The sequence below is a fragment of the Mytilus edulis genome, chromosome 10 (assembly GCF_963676685.1).
Source record: "Mytilus edulis chromosome 10, xbMytEdul2.2, whole genome shotgun sequence".
In the NCBI taxonomy this organism is placed as follows: Eukaryota; Metazoa; Mollusca; class Bivalvia; order Mytilida; family Mytilidae; genus Mytilus; species Mytilus edulis.
In genome coordinates, this window is record NC_092353.1 from 68,261,200 (window position 1) to 68,282,752 (window position 21,553).

Sequence of the window (21,553 nt, forward strand, 5' to 3'; positions counted from 1 at the left end):
ACAAAAAACGTATATATGTATATAAATAAAGGCAACAGTAGTATAGCACTGTTTTGTAAGTCATAAATAGATTGAGAGAAAACAAATCCAGATTATCAAGGTAACAAATTAAAACAGAGGGAATCACATCAACTATAAGAGAAAAACAACGTAACAACAGAAACACTGAAGTGCAACAAAAAACAAACAACAATCTATATAAAGCACTGTAAACTTATGCTCAATTATTTATCCTAAATATGTTTTTTTTCTTCATTTTAGTGACACCCTGTCTAGCCAGGCTCCTGAGTTGATGGAAAAGGGAATTAATGAGGTAAGACATGTGTACACAAACATGTATGAAAGAAGTTTTTCCTCTCACTTAACCCTCAAACAGTACGAATATAGTCTGCATATGTTGTGCATGTACATGTATCATTTACATGTTTAAGTGCATCTAGCCTTCAAAAATTTAAACTTACAAATGTATTACACATTGTCATATAAAACTTTGATGTTTGTTTTTTTTTAGTACATTTGTGTATTTGATTCATTTAGGTTAAGAATTTACATCTTGCAAATATACAGGAATTCTTTTATCAGTATAATCTACATGGAACAGGCTATTATTTGATCTTGGAATTATTTTTAATTATGGAATTTGCATAATTTCTTGTGTTTAAATTTTTTAATAAATTCCATGTTTATTTGGTATTATGATCTTTTGAGTGGTTAATAACACTTTCCATACAATGTATTTTGGTTAGATAGTGTTGTGCGCGACACAGTACATTCTATTGAAAATATACTATTTTCTTTGTAGTAGAAAGTGTTGTGCGCAGCACAGAACATTTCAGTACAGAATAAGCATGGAATTTATTAAAAATTTCAATAACAAGAAATCAAGCAAATTCCATAATTAAAAATAGTTCCAAGTTCAAATAATAGCCTGTTATGTATATATTCATTTAGGTGCAATTTGTAAAAACATGTCTATTCTTCCTTAGGAATATATGTATTTTAGATTATATATGTTTCTATTTAAAGAGAAAGATTTTAAATGGCAAGTAATATTAGTATTTAATTATTACAATTCTGATGCAAGTTATTGTGTGGTCTTTATAAAGTTCTAACTCCCACTATACATCTTTAAGTTAATATATGATATACAAATGTACTAGTACATGTATACCATATTAGCCACGTTTACATGAATTTTACGATTTATAGTTTTTTTCTTCCAAATTAAACAGGTTTGTTGCACAATGCATGATCTTAAAGATGAAATTAAAGATTATAATTACATCATATAATTATAATCCACTAATATTATAACTGTACATGTGCATTGAAAGCTTTTAAGTTGGAATTAAAGCTATCATTGAAACTACTTAAAAGGACTGACAAGAAATATTACACAGATTAAAATACTTACTTGTCCAGAAGTCAGACAATATGCAGATATGTCTGGTCTCTTGGTATTGCAGAAAGATTTTACACTCCAATTTAGGATTGGGGAAACATATATATAGTGTCTCATAATAGATATAGGAAGATGTGGTATGAGTGCCAATTAAACAACTCTCCATAAAATGTCACCATTTATAAAAGTAAACCATTATATATAGGTCAAGGTACAATCTTCAACACAGAGCCTAGGCTTAGACACACCGAACCCCAAGCTATAAAGGGGCCCAAAAATTACCAGTGTGAAATTATTCAAACCAACAGTCTAATCTATATAATATAAAAACAAGAAAGCCTTAATAGTCTGGGTGCTGATCTTGTTTTTTTTTGGTGATTGTACTTGTAAACATTTTACTGTTGTGTAAGATCAATACGTGGGACTTTAATAAAATAGATTTATCTTATTTATCTATATTGCAATCAACTATGTCAGTCCATCTGTTAGTGTAACAACTATTTTTGTCGCACTTTTATAAGGAACAGTTTCAAGAACAAAATATGTGTTCATATTGGTGAGCAGCTAGACAGTGATTAGTTTTATCTCCCCTACTCTTATGGAAGTACACCACTAATTAATGGTCCCATTGCTTTCTATGTTAAATTCCTCCGTTTCAAGCAGGCACACCTCTTTTGTTTTAAGTTCAAATAAAGTGGCAATCATTGCATTTCAAAGCAACACTTTATGGTGTCTTGTACTGAAAAAATTAACATACCTTTAATGGCATATAAGAAAGAACGGGTTCCCGGAACTTTGGATGTACCAAAACAGGTACTTCAGATTTGACAAACAGACAAAATGTACCCTCTTTTTAAAATTTGGTGCAGTTTTTTTAATATTCAAAATTAAAAGTCCAAAAGTGTTCTACAGTGATCACCAGTCCTTCAGCTTTCATTTGATACCAAAAATACCTAAATATTCTACATATTTCTAAAGTTACACTCATGCGTAGGAACTATTTTGTGTTAAATATGTACTACTTTCTGGTATGTGCTTTCTGGCCGGGCCCGAATTAGTGGTGTTACACCTTATATTTTTAAGTATATTGAGGAATTTTAATATAATTTGTTTACTGGTACACAAATGTACTACAAATTGAATATGAATGTAAATGCATTCATGTATACATTGTATATTGTGTATATTTATTTAAGTCATTTATTCAACTTGTAATGTTACAATTGTTTTAATTCACAAGTTATTGAATACATTTTATTAGTGGACAGTCAGTGATCAAAGGACTGACCATCAAAGGTTTAAATGGTCATTTAGTTCAGTACAAATAGAGCAGTATTATAAATGAAGTGTTCTAACTGTTAAACAATATATATATATACAGTTCAAACAAGGCAGATCAGTTATTTAAATCTTGTTGTTGATTTTTAAGAGTGAACAAGGTGAATCTAGGTGATTGTTAGCGGTTCACTTGTAAAAATTCACTGGAAACTCAATTTATATACATGTAGGTATATTTATTACATGTATAAGTGATCATAAATTTTGTGAAACTCACTGTAACATATAGATGTACTAACATGACTAAAGATAGAAAATATATATAGTATATTAAAAAAAAAATTCTAAATAAAATCCCAAAGTGAGAAACATTTCTGTTTTAGGATTTTTTTTAAAGTTGATGTTTAGATATATTTAATTCATTAATATTCCTAATTGATTCCTCAGTGGTGTCAACTTTTTTAGGAACATTTGATTTTGCTAAGATTTCAATGAAAATCAATAGGTAGATATAATTTGCTGTTTCAAAATGATTCCCTTGTGGAAAATTGATTGTTGTCCACTAACATGACCAATTTCTTAAATTTCTTTAAATTTTAAAGCTTTTGATTTTTATAAAACTTTAAATTAAAATTAATGATGAAAAACATTTATTAGAATCATAAACTATCCTGCATTTTTACCAAACTTGGACAGAAGTTTCTTCATCATGTTCATGTTCTTACAATCAAAAGATAGTATCCAAAGAAATATTTTAAAAATTATTTTTTCTGGGTTTTTTTTAGCCTGCAATTTACAGCAAGAGTAGGCGAGACACTGGGTTCCCAAGAATCCTTACAATTTTTTTTTACATATTACCTTGTTTTGTTAGGGAGCATTCAGTTTGTTGTCCAAACTAGAGTGCTATTGGTGGTAGAAAGATAACAGGTTCTGTATATATATACCAGTAATTCATACATTATATTTCTAGCTTGATTTGATAAAAGATCGACAGCATTAAAGTTGTAAGGAAAGAACACAACATCATTTTGAACCTATATCTTGATTTTCGAGTTCATTTAGTCCTGAGAAATATTTTTGTGTGCACGAAAAATTCTTACACCAATGAGTTATTAAATCAGCACATGAGGCGTACATGTACACAATATGGCGATCTCAGTGCCATACTCATCAAAAATTTATTACATATCAACACCACAGACATGAGAGAGGTTATTCTACTTTTAAAAAATTAGAAGAGCATTTCAGGACAATAAGATTAGAAAAGAAATTTAAAATTTGAAAAAAAAATGTTTTGTATGAAAATTTTTATTTAAGTTTTATGTAAAGTGTTTTACAAAATACATTATATATTTAAATTCTGTCACACATAGATATATATAAAGGTCTAGTTCAATTAAAAACAGACCCATAAATAAAATTGGTTGAACTAATCGGGTCATTGGCTCTTTAAGGAGATATTGTATTGTTACCGTACTTTTGACCTGTTTAACAATAGGTATGTCTAATTGTAAGGATAAATTTAGGATTAAAAATAGACAGATAAAAAGAGATATCTCATTCTAAATGAATTTTGTAGTGAATCAATAACGTTTTTTTATAAATTTAGGTGTTAAATTCTAGATGTACTCTATTTCATAAGTAATTTTCATTATAATAATCTTTATTGCAAAATACACCCATAGGGGTCAAGCTATAACAAGTAAAAACATACATACAAGAATACAACTAATAAGTAATTAACTTTATATATTTAAATGTAAGATTAAATTGACTATACACATGATACAGTTACATAGGTATAGGGTACGCGTATTAGATAAGGTGAAAGTGGTGTTTCAATTGAAGAATTCATTTGGGCCTTTTAATATTTTCTTTTTTTATTTTAACATCACTGACACTTAGTGTTGACGACATTAAAACAGTCTTCCAGCGTAAACATTTTAAAAATAGTTTATATATAGTATTGAAGGTGAAATCTGAGATCAAAATGTACTTTTTCTAATAGTTGGAATAGTTTATGTCAACTTAAACAATATCTGTGTGCCAAAAATTAAAGGATTTAAAAAAAGAAAATGTGGGATGCGTTCTTCCATCTTTTGTATCAATAGTTTTATTTATTGAACTCTGATCAAGATCTACAAATGGAGTAGAGATTGTCATTAAACAGGTATGACACGTCAACAGGTGTTAAAAATGCAGGTAAATTTGTCCGTTGGGTGGAGTGGTATGCAAGTTAATAAGCTTGATAATACTTGGGTACTTTACGTAAAAAAAAATGTCAATATTGACCTCAAATTGTCAGATTTGCGTTTATAAATGTTCTATAACAAGTTTGTCAGTTGACACAAAAGATTTAATTTTAAATTAAAAATGTGTAAATATAGGTCAATATTTTACCTTATTTGTGAATTTAAGTGATTTAATGTGCACTGCATAAAAGAGGATTTTACGATTTTTACATAGGACTTTTTGTAAGTATTTAAGTATGGATAAGAAATTCCTTTAATGTTAATGTGAAAAAAAATTGGTTTGTTGTTCAAATGTTAAAAGTCTCTCATGGTCTGTAAAAACCTATGATGTGTATATTTTGTAAGAGCTCATTGGGGGGAAAAATATGTAAAATTGGATGTATTTATAAATATTTTAAAACATGTTGCTGACATAATTATGCATTGAAGCATTATTTAAATGGTATGTACAATTATAATATTTAAATTTAATTTTTGGTTACTATGCCATTTTTTGTGTACAAAGTAAACTTGCCATCTCAGTTGAACTCCTTGGTTAGGCCATATCAAGTTTATCTCATGCCACATTGCCAAAAACTATTCATATCATAAGGATTAATTGTCATACAAATTCAGAGAGTGCTGAAAGGGTTATCTCCAATGTTAGATTTTAAATTATGTTTGATAGAGTTAAGACTTAAGATCATTCTTGTAATAATTCAGGGCTAAGATTTCCCCCTAATATTATGTTTTTATCTTTATAGGGATATCAACATTTTCATGGTAACTTTACAAAATATGTTAATGAAAAATAACTTTTATTTACATTTTTCATTTTAGGTTTTATCACATTTCCATTAGTACACACATGTAGAATTATTATATTTGAAAGGATAATTTTTTTTTAAATATATTGTAAATTTTGTTTCAACCCCTGATCCCCACCCCACTTCTCCATCTGCCTGATATTAATATCTCTGGTTGAAAAAGCATGTGATTATATATGATGTTATTCTTGATTTGATAATAGATATTATCATGTATATTTGTTAAGAAAAATGTAAAGAATTGCCATTTCCAAAAGTTGAAAAAAATGATTGAAAAAAGAAATGGCAGCCATGTAGTTTAGAGGAATAATAAACAACTGAAGAAGGCCAATGGCCGAAACGTCTTGAACAATTGGTTTATTTATACAATTATAAAAGGTATGTTCCCTAATGGAATTTTGAAAACAAGGATTTCCAAAAGTCTTTTCCAAAATCACATCGCTGGCCCACTGCTGGAATTTTTTCTGGCGTTGAAGACCCATTGGTGTCCTTCGGCTGTTATCTGCTATATGGCTGGGTTATTGTCTCTTTGACAAATTCCTCATTTCAATTCTCAAGTTCAATTTTGTAACATACAGGATACAAGTTATTCCCTTTTGACTAATCTTTAATCCTGTTTTCCTCTCAGAAAAAATGTGAGTTTTTTTTGCACAGTTTAACTTAGATATATTAGATGCTTTACACATTCTGATTAACCTTGATGATTTTAGAATAATAGTTTTTCGTTAAAAGAGAGATTATATATTATTTTGATCCCATGTTTACAATCTGTTTTTTAGCCTGGGGTTATTTTGTTAATGCAACAGGTTGCTAATTCAAAGTGTATTATTCATTGATATTACTTACATGTATATATGAGGAATTCTACCCTTAGGTAGGGAACGTATAGATTTGTTTTTCTGATACTGTTTGTTTGTTTGTATTTAATGTGATGACTTTGTTTGGTTGAATTTTAATGGATTGTGTGAACTTTTGATCTTGATGCAGCCAAGCATTCTTTCTGGATTTTTTTTTAATGTAAAGTATAATATACACTGTAGAGGCCCCTCATGGGGGGGTCCTAGTAATCACATAATCACCATTTTTTTGCCAATATAATCACATATTCATTAAATATTTGCTTATCTTTAGTAATCAAATAATCATAAACTAAAAATACAGTCCTAGGTAATCAAATAATCATGAAATATTTGGCTTAATAATCAAATAATCATTAAAAAAACGGCCAAGTAATCACATAATCAAAAACCCCATGAGGGCCCTCACTGTAGATTTCTTATTATTCCTCAGGGGTATTTATTCTTGTAGTTTTCCTGGCAAACCACTACCGGTATATAAAATCTCAACAATAGTAATAAGTTTGCAATTGCAAAAATAGGTACATTAATTACAAAACATTGAAATTTTCTTGAAGCATCAACATTATATTGGAGCAGTGGTAAACTTGTACAAAGATACTGTGGATTCATTATTATTCGTAGTACCAATTTTTGTGGGTTTGTGAGTACAAGTGAACCTTGAATTCAAAGGTTCAACGAATAACATATTTTCAACAGACTTTGTAGAGATTGGCAAAATCACGAAATCAAATATCCACAAATGTGCAAATTTTGAGCAATCCATGAAAATTGATACCCACGAAAATAATGAATCCACAGTATACTGTTTCACAGAAAATGTTTGGCGGTTTTGATAATGGAGGTTATGCATCTTTGACTATAGTTACTAATAAAAGTGTTTGGTTGTTAATGTCGTTTACAATGTCAATTCCTAGTGAATATAATCAAATGTAAACTAGGGAAAATGAATGAAAGAAACTCACAAATTTATAGATGACAGTTGTAAAGAATAAGTGTATAATAATTAGTTGATTTTCATACAAAATACCATGTGTACTTCAACCATTTATTGAGAATAATCAATCTAAATTAGTCCTGCAATTTCATGTTATCATGGTTATAGGTTGTGATATTTACATGTATTTATTCACTTTAATATATCACGAAAGGCAATAATTTCATAGTCAGTTGTGCGTAGAAAATGTGAAAAAAGCAATTTCTTCGTTCATTTGAAAAATGCTGTAGCTTTAAAGGTGTTTTAAATGTTATTGGTGAGTTTGATTTAATTTCCACCTTAATATTGATTAAATTTTATCAGTTTTTGAAAGAAGTTAACAACTTTAAAGTAGTTTTAATGAAATTATGACAAATTAAAATTGAACCATTTTGTATTGAATTTTGTAGCCTTTTCTCATAAAGATTTATTAATTTTGAAATTCAATGAGGCTGTATGATCTATTAAACATTTTACAAAAAAACATAACATGTATATTAAGGTCACCTACATGTACATGTATGTGTTGGTTGATTGATTGATCACCTTTATCAGAATTTTCAGCACTATTGACTCTACATATTGTAACACCACAGACCTAATGGCAGGTAAACCCAGGCAGTCCTAGGTCAAGGTCTGAGTCAAACACACCTTCCAAAATCACTACCTCTTGTGACAAGTGTCAAGACAGTCTGGACAGTAAGCCTTAAAATCACTACCTCTTGTGACAAGTGTCAATACAGTCCAGTAAGCCTTAAAATCACTACCTCTTGTGACAAGTGTCAATACAGTCCAGTAAGCCTTAAATTGCCCCTAGATTTATTTCTATTGATGATAGCCTTCTTATGGTAGAAAAGCTCTAGACATATTCCATGACATATTCAGAAATTTGGGAGTTTTGCTGAAACTTTAAGATTTTTTTTGTCATTATAGCTAATTTCTTGGTTTTTATGCCTTGTCTACTATAGGAGAGGACCAATTTGGTTGTTTCTATCCATCTCTCCTGTAGTGATGAACTGTTGGTTCATGGTTGTTTTGGTCACAGTAACTGTATTTTGAAATTTAGTCATGTTAGTGCACACGTTCAATATGAAATGACCTACATTATAACTTAGGGTTTGGCTCAGATTTCAAGATATTCAAAAGTAGCTAGGCTTTTGACTCAGATTACATGCTACATTGAACAGTGAAATCTCAGATGCTGTGAATTTGTGTCTATCATGCTTATTGGCATATTTTTTTTTTTTATTTTCTTGTTTCCTATTGCAAAATATTCTTTCAATGTTTTATTAAAATTTTAGAGGGCAGATCAAAGTATGCATTAGTTAGCTCTGATCAAGTGATGGTATCTACAACATGTACAATGCATGCCAGAAGAATATTACAGTTTATTGCTTGACAGCAAATATATTTATACATTTGTACATGTAAGGGTATTAAGGTGGTACCTAACACTTTCACTAAAAATAATTTGGCTCGTTTAATTTTGATAGAATTTTGACAAAGTATTTACTTTGACCCTTTAACAAAAATACAAAAATTTCAAAAATTTTGAACCAACCGTTTTGTCAGAAAAATTACACTGGTTATATAGCAGTTTGACAAACACCAATTTTGATCTTTGTGGAGCTTATTATTCCCTTTACAACATAACGTAATTAAAACGTTTAGCTGACTTTACAGAGTTATCTCCCTGTAGTGTTAGGTACCACCTTAAATGCACCATTTTATTTGATGAAAATGACAAATTTTATTAGGTTTGCATGTGAATGTTCTTTTAAATTGCATTGTGTTTTTGTAAGGTATAATAATGCTTCACTGATCAAAGTTAAATTTATGGAAAGTTTATGTAAATGAAAGATACATATATTTACACCATGTATTTATCTGTATGGTTTTTTTTTCTTTTTTCTTTTTCTGTTTTTTTTTTTGTAATGTTTAAAAATTAAAAACAAATTGACATGACAACTTGAAAAAAAATATTATTGACTTTTTTATGGTTGACAATTTGATTATAAAATAGACTAATCAGATTGGACCAGTTTTTGCATCGCTCGTCATGATCATCGAGATATAGGTAATACTTTTCGAAGGTTGCAGTGAATAATTGTTGATTTATTCTGCTCAAGTTAGCTTGATAGAAACTACTTGTGATAGATCAATGATATTTTCTATAAAATTGCGTTACTAACAGTGCATATCAGTTTGACTGCTTTTTCGAGGCCCTGCCCCCATAGGACATGGACCAGTGACTTTCAATTAATAACCACAATATTCTGCTTAATTACTTAAAACATACACGGCATAGGTCATGACTTTCAATTAACTACCAAATTTCTGTTTTAGTTAGTTTGATCATGAACTACTTTTGATATAAAGTTGCATTATACGTACCATCAGTACATCTCAGTTTGATGATCCTTTTGAAAGGATGTACATGGAACTTCCTGTTGAAATTGATTCAGAGTGTTTTTTTCATAGACATGCACAGATGAACATAAAATATTTTGTTGGAATATATGAAATATGAAAAATAGCTTTTTCACACATTACAAACAGCATGTTTATAATTGGATGCAAAAAGTATATGTATGTTCTATTTGAATAATTTATAATTTTTTGAAATCAGTAGATTGATATCTGCACTGTGATAATTTTCATGACTTAAAAGTATATCACAGGATGAGAATCATTAACTTTTCATATGTACTAAAATGCAATTAAATGTTATTTTAGAGAATCTTAATAATCTTAGTCTCAATACTGTTTTTGATTCTACTTTTAAAAATCTAGAGGCGTTGATTGCATATCTACTGGTGAGAAACAGTATTAATCAATTTTTGTTTGTTTTATATTTTCAGAATGTTTGAGGAAGACACCAAAATGCATATTTTTAGTTAGAAGTTAAAAAGAAGTCTCGGCCAAAAACCTCATTATGTCAATGGAAAGTTTGATAAATCTGGACACTCTGACTGAAGAAGAACGCAAGATTATCTTGTCTGTCTTAAAGAAAGATGACGAACTTAAAAGGACTCAAGACAAAAAAATAGGGTAATTTGATGTTGTATAGATTTGATAAATGGAAAAGAGAGGTGCAAGTTATCAAAGGGACATTCAAACTCATAAATTGAAAATTAACTGACAATACCATGGCAAAAAATTAAAAAAACCCATTAGACAAACATTATAGTACACAAAACACAACATTAAAAACTAATGACTTAGCAAGATGAACCCCACTAAATACTTGGGTGTTCCCAGGGAGGCAAAAGTTAACAAATGGACATTCAAACTCATAAGTTGAATTTGAACTCACAAAACCATGGTAAAAGTAAATGCAAGAAGCTTAATTCTCAAATGGTAATACACATCAGGTCTTTGAAAATTTTAAAAGATTATAAATTTACTGGGTGAGAATAGACAAGAATGATTGAAAACTGTACTGACTTTCAGGAATTTCAATCTTGAATACATGAAATCATGAGGGTTGAAATGTTACCTCTAGGGTCAACTTTACAAATGTATTTTACATTAAAAACTGGGGGTTGCCAATTTTCGAGGATTGCCTCTTTATATAAACATAGAAATTGCATAATTTTTTGTTTTCTATTCTCAAACTTAAGATGGCCTCAACAAAATGTTATGAAACTTATACACAATGCTTATTACCATATAATACAGATCTAGTTGAAATATGTCGGCATCACTTTTACCATTCTTGAGTTATGCCCCTTTGAAAACTTAAACATTGCATAATTTTTGGTTTCTGTCTCCAACTTTAGTTTACCTCAACCTATAACATATTAACGCTATGCTTCTTATCACATAATACAGATTGAAATAAGTTGGTGTCACTTTTATTTTTTCTAAAAAATAAAACCCTGTCTGCTCTTGTTGATAATTTACATGTACAATTCAAATTTCTCATGTTTCATCAAAATGATGTAACATGCAGGTTTAATATCTTAATTATCCTGAAAAGACTTAAATATTTTGTTTTATTATGAAAATTAAATTATTGTTGTGAAAAGGACACCTGTTTTGTGATCACAATTTCATGTCTTATAAATTTATGGCTAAGTGTTTAAATATGATATGAAATTTCTATTTCTAGTTGTTATTATAGTCTTAATGCACTTCAATGCGTCTTTTTTGCTTTTTAGGGTGTTTTGGTGACCAAGTAATTCATTGTTTCTTAGAGATGGTAATAATTTAATTCAAAGAAAAAACAGTTGCTAGTCACGCTACCACTTAAAATCCTATTTTTTTTCCAATTTTCAATCTAAACACATCAATTGCTAATAGTCTGATTTTATTTTACTATTACAACTCTTTTTAAACAGCTAAAGTAAATCTTTGAGGGCTGTTTACATAAAATTTTCACTATAAGTCATGTAAATTTTTGGTGAATTTACAGAGCCACTTCAGCCCAGAATGTATCAGAAGGACTCTCTATTGTAATCCTCCTTTTGATAGAATAGGCATAAACACTTGAAGGGGATATTAAAAGTAAGACTTGCCAATGTTCCTCTTCACTGTAATCTGAATGTTTTTAATGCATTAATTACTGTGGATTCATTAATATTCGTTGGATACCAATTTTCGTGGGTTTTGTGGGTACCAGTGAACCACGAATTCAAATATTCAACGAATAGCATATTTTCAATAGGCTTCGTGTTAACAGAGAACAACAAAACCACAATATCAAATATCCATGAATATGCAAGATTTTGGCAATCCACGAATATTGATACCCACGAAAATAAATGAATCCACATTATTACACAAATGTGTATAAGATGATGCACTTAAAATGCATATGATGCACAAGTACATGTAGACCTGTTATATAATTAGCAGTATTGTTGAATGAAGTGTTTGATATACATAATGTAAACACTGCTAGTTAATCTCTTAAGTAAATACTTGGGATAGTTGGACAGTACAATATGTCACGGGGAAATAATAAATAAATACCAAACGACCACATAATCTTTTTATCAATAGGTATTAAATCGATTTTTTTCAGTTAAATCTTGAAATCTTGTAGTAATTTCCAAAGAATCACTATGTGTGATGTATATATTTATTTTCTTTTTCATTCATATGTATAATTATACTTATTGAGGAATTTATCTATAATAGATTCAATTGAGGGGAAACTATTTGAATTAATATTTTATTGCCTATAGGTCATATTCTGGTGTTAATGTAACGCTTGAAAGAATGAAGTATAAGTGTTTTAATGTTATGATTTAGGTGGTTTTTTTTGCCTAACTGTATGAAAAAGGATGATTATTTAAGGTCACTGAACACTGCAAAGGTCAAATTGAATTTTCAAATCAAAAAAAGCAATTGCTAAAAAAAAAATGCTGGTACTTTGATCAAATTAGTTTTTCCTTTGTCTAATTCTATTTGAAAATAAAATTTGAATCAGACATATTTACTTTATTTTTGGGTTCTTATTTGTCATCAACTGTAACGATTCAAGACGAACAGTGCATCTTGTGTACAAAATTATAATCCTGATATATGTTGAGTTTAATTAACATGATTAAAGAAATAACTGTACAACTTACATCTTAAAGCATATAAAAATAACTTGTATTTGTGTTACCCTTGACTACCAGAGCAAAATGAGGATGACCATTTTATGCACTGCTTTTTCAAGATTTTTTAAATTATTGTTCAGGATAATGGATAGTTAACAATTGGTAAGCATTCATTGTTAAACATGAATTAAATGTAAAACATGAATGGTAAATAAAATAAATTATATCTGACATTTTAAATACTGGAACATTTGTTCCTGTTCGACATGAAAAACATATATCAGTGAAATAAATATTGATGACAGGAACCACAACGATAATTGTGTGTGAAGTATTGCAATTACATGAATATTTTTTAATGAGTTAATGAATTATAGTTAATTCAAGTTAATGAATGGTAAACCATAATTACACAAGATTATATAATAACTTTTGTAATTACCACAGATTAAAGGCAAATTACTGCCTTACATAGATATATAAACTAGGCCTTTGGTTTTCTCTTTTGAATTGTTACATATGATGTCATCCATGGACATTTTATAGCTTACTTATACTATACAGTATGGTTTTGCTCATTGTTGAAGGTCATATGATGACCTTTTGTTTTTTTAAATCTATATCCTATGGTCTTTTGTTGATATTTGTATCATTGTCATTGCACCTTTTTAGCTCACATGGCCCAAAGGGCTAAGTGAGCTTTTCTAATCACTTGGCATCTGTTGTCCGTCGTCCATCCTTAACTTTTACATAAATCTTCTCCTCTGAAACTACTGGGCCAAATTTAACCAAACTTGGCCACAATAATCATTGGAGTATGTAGTTTAAAAATGTGTCTGGTGACCCGGCCAACCAACCAAGATGGCTGCCATGGCTAAAAATGGAACATAGGGGTAAAATGTATATTTTGGCTTATATCTCTGAAACAAAAGCATTTAGAGCAACTCTGACATGGGTTACAATTGTTTATCAGGTCAAGATCTATCTGCCCTGAAATTTTCAGATAAATCGGACAACTCGTTGTTAGGTTGCTGCCCCTGAATTGGTAATTTTAAGAAAATTTTGCCGTTTTTTGTTATCTTGAATATTATTTAGATAAAGATAAACTGTAAACAGCAATAATGTTGAGCAAAGTAAGATCTAAAAATAAGTCAACATGACCAAAATGGTCAATTGACCCCTTAAGGAGTTATTGCCCTTTATAGTTGATTTTAACAATTTTCATAAATTTTGTAAATTTTTACGAAATATTTTCCACTGTAACTACTGGGCCAAGTTCATTATAGATAGAGATAATTGTAAACAGCAAGAATGTTCAGTAAAGTAAGATCTTCAAACACATCACCATCACCAAAACATAATTTTGTCAGGAATCCATCTGTGTCCTTTATTTAATATGCACATAAACCAAGGTGAGCATACCTGTCAACCTGTGGCGATGAAAATGCAGGTCATGACCTGCATTGAAGAATGAAATCTCAGGTCATAATGCGTACAAACTTTTTTTTTATAATTTAAATAAAAGTTTCCAAAAACATGTTCACTTTATTAATCATTATTTCATTGCATAACTTTGTGACACTTTCTCCTCTTCTTTGGTTAATCATTGACATTTCTACATTATTCTATATGTATAAGTATTTCACCCTCAAGTTGTGACTGGTTATTATGCCCCACCTACGATAGTAGAGGGGCATTATGTTTTCTGGTCTGTGCGTCCGTTCGTCCGTCAGTCCATTCGTTCGTCCGTCTGTCTGTCCCGCTTCAGGTTAAAGTTTTTGGTCGAGGTAGTTTTTGATGAAGTTGAAGTCCAATCGACTTCAAACTTGGTACACATGTTCCCTATGATATGATCTTTCTAATTTTAGTGCCAAATTAGAGATTTTACCCCAATTTCACGGTCCACTGAACATAAAAATGATAGTGCGAGTGGGGCATTCGTGTACTGAGGACACATTCTTGTTTTTTCATTATTTTTAGAAAGTTGTGACTGGCTATTCAGTCTTTGCTTATCAGCTGTTACAATTTACTTTCGTAATTAGAGTATAGTAAAATAAAGTTAAACAGTTAAAGGAAGTATAGATGAAACAAATAATTTTCAACTTTTTTTTTATAATTGTATTAAGGTATGAATTAAATGAAAAGTTATATTTCAATATGTATTTAAATTCTATTTGTAGTAGATTTGATCTTTTTTACCCCAAAAAACGTAAATATAAGGAATAATTTTGAATGGTGACAAAAAAGGGGAAGTAACTCAGTTGAAAAATGTTTTGTAAAACGTGATAACAGTTAAATTTATTTATGACCTAAAGCTAAGGTAATTGGTGTTAATTAACAGTGTGTTTGACACCAAAGCTGTCAAGTGAAGCCATGCTTAATTTGACAGTTTACACAGGTAGCTGAACTTCTGTTGATGGAAGAATTACGAATTTGCCATATTTCAAAGAAAAATCACTTATGAAATCATTCTCTAGGCTTAGAAATCCAGGTAAAAAAGGGGCATTTTCGAAATTCCCGGGTTATTCAGTGACCCGGCGGTTGTACTGGGTGATCCCTCAGAATTGTGAAAATCTCGGGCCACACCCGCAAAATACGGGTCAGTTGACAGGTATGGGTGAGTGACACAGGCTCTTTAGAGCCCCTATTTTTTTTTATACTTTTGACTTTATACCTTTGTTAGAGGGATGTAGAAAAATCTAAAATTCTTCATCCAAGGACAAGTTTTATACAACATTCTTATGCTTTAATTGATCTATATATTTTAGGGGATCCTACAATGATTGGTTACCACGTGACATTATGTCTACTATGAAGTAAAAGAGACACAAATATTGAATTGACCGATATATATTTATAGAAAAAATAGGATTTGTAGGAATTAAGATTTGTAAACATATTACGTGCAGATATTAATGATAGAACATTCCTTCTTTTACTGAATGAAACACCTTTTTACTGCATTTCAAAACAACACCAGCTGCTCATGTGACATAAAATTTTATGTTTAAAATTGATCTAGAGTTTATATACTGCATTGTTTGTGACCAACAATATATTTGTCTCAAAGATTGTAAAAATTATTGCTGTCGTTTGAATAAATGGAAAAATGACACTAATTGTTGATCTTTCAATGATGAGGCAAGTATTGGTCACCGTATCACTATAACCTATGTAAATGTTTAACTACTGTAAATTCAGAAATTATGGCGAAAATTGCGACAGGATTATAATCACAAAAATTTAAATACCTTGCATTTTGAATTGTTTTATATGAATTAAACAGGATTTTTCTCAATATGGCAATAAATAAAATCGCATTTTAGTCTAAAATGACAAAATCGCAATAATAAATGCACGCAATAATTTCTGAATCTATAGTATTTATATTTTGGATCTGCATTTTGCTTATAAATTATACAGAATTATTTCTCTTCTTACAGGCATCTGAAGTTAGAAATCCAAGCTATTCGCATGAAAAGTGTGCTGCGGAATGGTGACGACTTGTCCAAAATCTGTGCCAGGTGTCATGCAGAACTTGGATTTCTCTTCAATCGTGGTGACCTTTGTCCAAAGTGTCATTTTCGTGTGTGTCGAGCATGTCAAGAACAAGGGCTTGCAGGCACATGGCTGTGTACATTATGCAATAAACAAAGGTATAGTCTATCTAAAAAAAAGATTTGATTAATTAATACACCTTATCGCTATTTGTCCACCATTTCTAGACATCACATAGATTCCCATAATTTTTTTATGTCATAATACAAAATATCTGAAACCACAATGGAAAAGTGATAGTTCAAGCGGGGTAGATTCTCGGGTCAACATGGACAAATTTCCAAATAGCAATAAGGTGTATTGTAGGTAGCTTAATGTTCAACATTGATTTATCTCATTAATTTTCTTAACAAGAATGCTGAAAAGAAATTATAAGTTAAAACCTGGAAAATCACTAATTTCTGATGTTCTGTATTAAAAGTTTTAAAATTCATGTTATATCAATTTCAAAATTCTGTTTTTGTTTACCAACTATTTGTGTAGTCTTTAAAACATTTGAAAGGGGTATGATATTTTTTTTACCCATTGTTCAAGCAATAAGTCAAAGGCTATGACTTCAGTCAGAAGAGAATTTATCAGAAAGTTATAATAGTAATTTGTTTGCAATTGTAAACAACAGGAAGACTACAGTCAAATATTTTTAAATTTATGTTTTTTTTTATTGTCTTTGATACCATCCTTGAAATAAAATTTTTGTCCTGGATAAACACTATGTTTTATCTTTAAAAAGAGTGAAAACCCTGGTATTTTGGAAAGATAAAAGCAATAAGTTAAGGGCTTAGTTTGTGCAGTTTATCCATTACTACTACTTTTCAACTTTTGACCTTGGTCGCTTTCAGTGACATGTTTTATGCACTGTTTATATAGTGTAGAATGTTAACTCTAGCATAGAATTTTAGTATTCAGTGATTGAGTGAACTTTAATTGCTCTCTTTAAATGTGTGAACTATTTTTTCATTACCTTTAAAATCCATACATAATGTAAGCTTCAAATTTCTTCACTTAAGGGGGTTCGCGGGTCTAAATCATTTATATAGGATTTCTCTATATTTTTCTATAAATGAACTTTATCTTATAGTTAATAGAAAATTGAAATAAAAAAGTGGGGTCACCGTTCATTTGCGCTCACAATCTGCCTTCGAAAGAAGCATATATTTTTGTAAAGATGGTTGAAGTAATAGGAGAAATATAGGTAATAACGAAATAAAAAAAGAAATTTATTACAGAAATCGCTCAAATTTTACAATAATTTAGTTTAAGTACAGCTTATATGGAAATTATATTAAAAAATATATGTCACCGATGAGTTAAAAAAGATATTTCAATTTTAAAGCCAAAAAAGGGCATTTTTCCACCAAAGGGAGATAATTTGGAACTTTTTCAATGATGTACTCATTTTAAATGTTATCTGGGGCCAACACGAATTGATTGTTTTGAATGATTTTTGTACCATATGATAAAGTAACAACTACAAAAGGTAATAAATAAAATTTGTAGTGAAAAACAAATGTTTATTTTTTTCTGAAATTTTTATACCCTCGAGCCTCCTTAAGGGAGATAACTCAAATTAATATTCAGAATTATTCTAATAAATGAGATGTGATATTTCAGGCAGTTGAAATTTTTTATGGAAGAATGGAATAAGAAAGGAAAGACCACTAAAAAGACAGGTACTGACCTGGTCAAGGCATCAATGGTCAAACAAAGAAGTAAGTACATATGTGAAAATGTAGATATATTGTATTTGAGCTTTCGGGCAGTCAAGATATTTGCTTTATTTTTTTGATATGATGAGCATTTACTGAAATTCATGAGTACCTGCCAACCTATTAAAAAAACACCCATTTTCCAGAGAGAAAATCCATTTATATTTGAATAATGAGTACAGTGGTCAGACGGTTCTATATTGACAATTTTCACTTTTGTTGTTCTGGAGTTATGGTCCTTGATCAATTGGAAAATATGCACAGAATTTTGCAGGTCAAACAAGCCTGAGAGTGGCTTGTAAATACAGAAAACATTTGTCTGCCGTCAAGTTGATAGCTCATTTCTTGTTTATAATTATTCTTGTTACATTGAGGCAGTTTTATGGATTAGTTCAGAAATAATAAAATTGATAGAACTCAAATCTAAAAAAAATAAAATTTGATAACATGTTTGAAGTTCCCTAGACCTGAATCAGCTGAATTGGTTTATTTGAAATTGAATACATTATTGGAAGTCTTCCTGCAAAGGATTGTTTATGATAATGTGGCCTCTTAAAAGTTGTTCTAAGAACTGAGCATATAAAGGGAGACAATTTGTGAAGAGAAAATTCTTTGATAAGAGGTCTTCTTGCTATAGAGAGGAATAAAACAGAGAATCTTTGCTGTCGTTATGTACAAAAAAGACCAAATTTGATACAGGGAATATCGTATTACAAAAGCAAATGTTTAACAATAAGTAGAGAAAAGAAAATTAATGCATTTATCTGTAAAGCTTTAGTTAAAAAGAAAGGCTTTCTACAAGGCCATCTGAGTACTAAATTTAAGTACAGTTTTCAGTTTTTGAAATTTACTAGGTGCTTTTCTTGTGGTAGCTGTTTGAGAAAGGAGTTCAAAATTAATTAATTCTTATTCTCAGATCTAAGTGAAAGATAAAAAGTATTGGAAATTTGATTAAAAATAGGTTTAAAAAGGTTATGCACCTATGATTTTAATTATCTATTGCATTTATTAATCTATTCCCATCGATTAATTTTAATCAGAAATTGTAGAAAATGGATTTTGTTCAAAATTTATGATGCACTTAGTTTTTTTAAAGCATTATAGTTCTAACCAGATTAAATTAAGTAAATATTTGATTAGAAAGTGTTTGGTTCCTGACATCCATGAATTTTAAATGAGTATTTAATTAAACAGATCTGACAAACATGATGTAATCACGTTAGATAAACAGATTAATGTAACAATTTAAAATGTAAAGTAATTTGAAAACAAAATTGATTGAAAATTTTGTAATGCACTTCGTTTTATGAGGCATTTGTTTTTCACCAATCAACTGTGACCAACTTGCTCATCTCTGCTTAAGTTTATTGGTTTAGATTTATAGAAAATTTGAAATACTGATGACTAAAATTGAAATACTGATGATTAACTAGTACAAGTCTATTAAATCAGGCCTCGACAATAACGCTTGTCTGATTGCCCGGTACCAGATAGTGCCTCATGTTTAGAGTCTGATGAGACTAACATTGATGAAAACTAGAACCTAATTCCTGTGACATGACTAGCTTCACAGTTGTACTTGACTCATATTTTTGAAAAGTATTTAAAAGAAATAGATCAAATTCTGTTATATCGTTTTAAATTCGTTTTGCTCCTTTAATCAACTAAAAATATAAAAAGGTTATTTTTAATAGAAATTTTTGGACAAGTAGCAATTTCATTCGGACAAGTAAATTTTGGTATGTACTTGTCCTACAGGACAAGTTGAAAAAAAAAGTTATTGTAGAGGCTTGTTAATTGATAAGAGGTTGGAAAAGGGGGACAAACACACTCCCATAGTGGACAGGTATAAAACAGCCAAATTTACCTGAATTAAATAAGAGAATATCTAGCATCACTAAAGAAAGCAATTTAGGGACAGACAAGCTACTATATATATGCTTTCTTTAAAGATATAGTTGAGAAAATACTTAGTTTTATACTGTTATAAGACAGCTAAGTACTTTTAGACAGGTGATGGGTTTTTTATCACCTGACAAATTATATGATATTTTTTCTTTAGATATATATGAGATGGCAAATTCATTGAAACTCACAGACTTTCCTATTAAGATATTATGTAGGCATTGATCTTTCTTGTTTCAATTACTGTCTGTCTATTGATAAACCAACAGAAACTGTACCATATGATGACCTATAATTGCTTAAATCCATGTATTTTATCTCGTTGGCAATCATACCATATGTCCTTGTTTTATGATGTCTGCTCTTCTATGGAAGTAATTAAATAAAGTTTTTCATTGTTTTGAGATTTTCTGAAATATCTGTTCTGTTTACTATAGAATCAGAAATCCATTATTCAGTTCTATTAAAGACAGTATCTTTATTTAGTTAAGTTAATACCACAGACAATGTGTCTAGGATTACTGAATTCACAGGAATTATTGATAATATCTGTATAAATACAATCATGATATCCTTATCAGGCTAGGCATTATTGAATATAGATATTAATTATGTGAAAGCAGCTTGCTAACAATTCCTAACTCTGTGAAGCTTAGCAAGGTTTTGTTGCATACCACTACGCTTGTCAGTTTGGATAATAATTCTTGTCATTTTTAATCTATTGAGAGCTAATATAGATTTATATTCCTAGATCTAGTGATCAATGTAATATGCATCTCCAAACAATTACGACCCGTCTCCGTCTAACGTGTAATTGATTAGTAACAACATTCAGTGCAACTTGCACTTCCAAGAGTGTTGTAAAGATTGTCCTGATGGTATCTCCCGTAGATGAATATTGATTAAATCGGTGAAGAGTAATCAACGATTCTTACTTTTACTTTTAAATATGGGATGATAGCAATATGTTTTTGTTCATCATTTTAAAAGTGGTGATTAGTTGTATTTTAATGTATTAATGGTAATGCTTGGTTTTAAGCATGCTGGAGAGGTTTCGGATGTTAATTCTGGAGGCTGCAGCGTCAGGTAATAAGAATGTTGTCATATGTTGTACTAGATGTAATTTGGTTTTGTTATATATATAGCTGTAGTTCGGTTTCCATTACAGAATAGTTATATTGATTTTGTGTTGTTGTTGTGATTATTTTTAGTTGTTAACCCAATATTGCTTTTGTATTAATTAGTAAAAACTCATTTGTTT

At 29.8% G+C, this 21,553-nt stretch overlaps 1 protein-coding gene across 8 annotated transcripts in view; it reads left to right on the forward strand.

Moving 5' to 3' along the window:
- LOC139491756 (uncharacterized) overlaps window positions 1–21,553 on the forward strand; it is a 60,546-nt gene that overhangs the window by 4,673 nt on the left and 34,320 nt on the right. For 4 of the 8 annotated variants that reach the window (XM_071279592.1, XM_071279597.1, XM_071279596.1 and 1 more), the window contains exons 2-5: window positions 262–313; window positions 10,433–10,622; window positions 16,567–16,779; window positions 18,293–18,390. In XM_071279592.1, the coding sequence (XP_071135693.1) occupies window positions 10,507–10,622; window positions 16,567–16,779; window positions 18,293–18,390 (427 nt within the window). In that variant the 5' untranslated portion in view covers window positions 262–313; window positions 10,433–10,506. Of the gene's footprint in view, window positions 1–261; window positions 314–4,878; window positions 5,155–7,668; window positions 7,849–10,432; window positions 10,623–16,566; window positions 16,780–18,292; window positions 18,391–21,213; window positions 21,379–21,553 lie in introns of those variants that run through there. The other 4 variants (XM_071279595.1, XM_071279599.1, XM_071279594.1 and 1 more) reach the window with 3 other exon arrangements.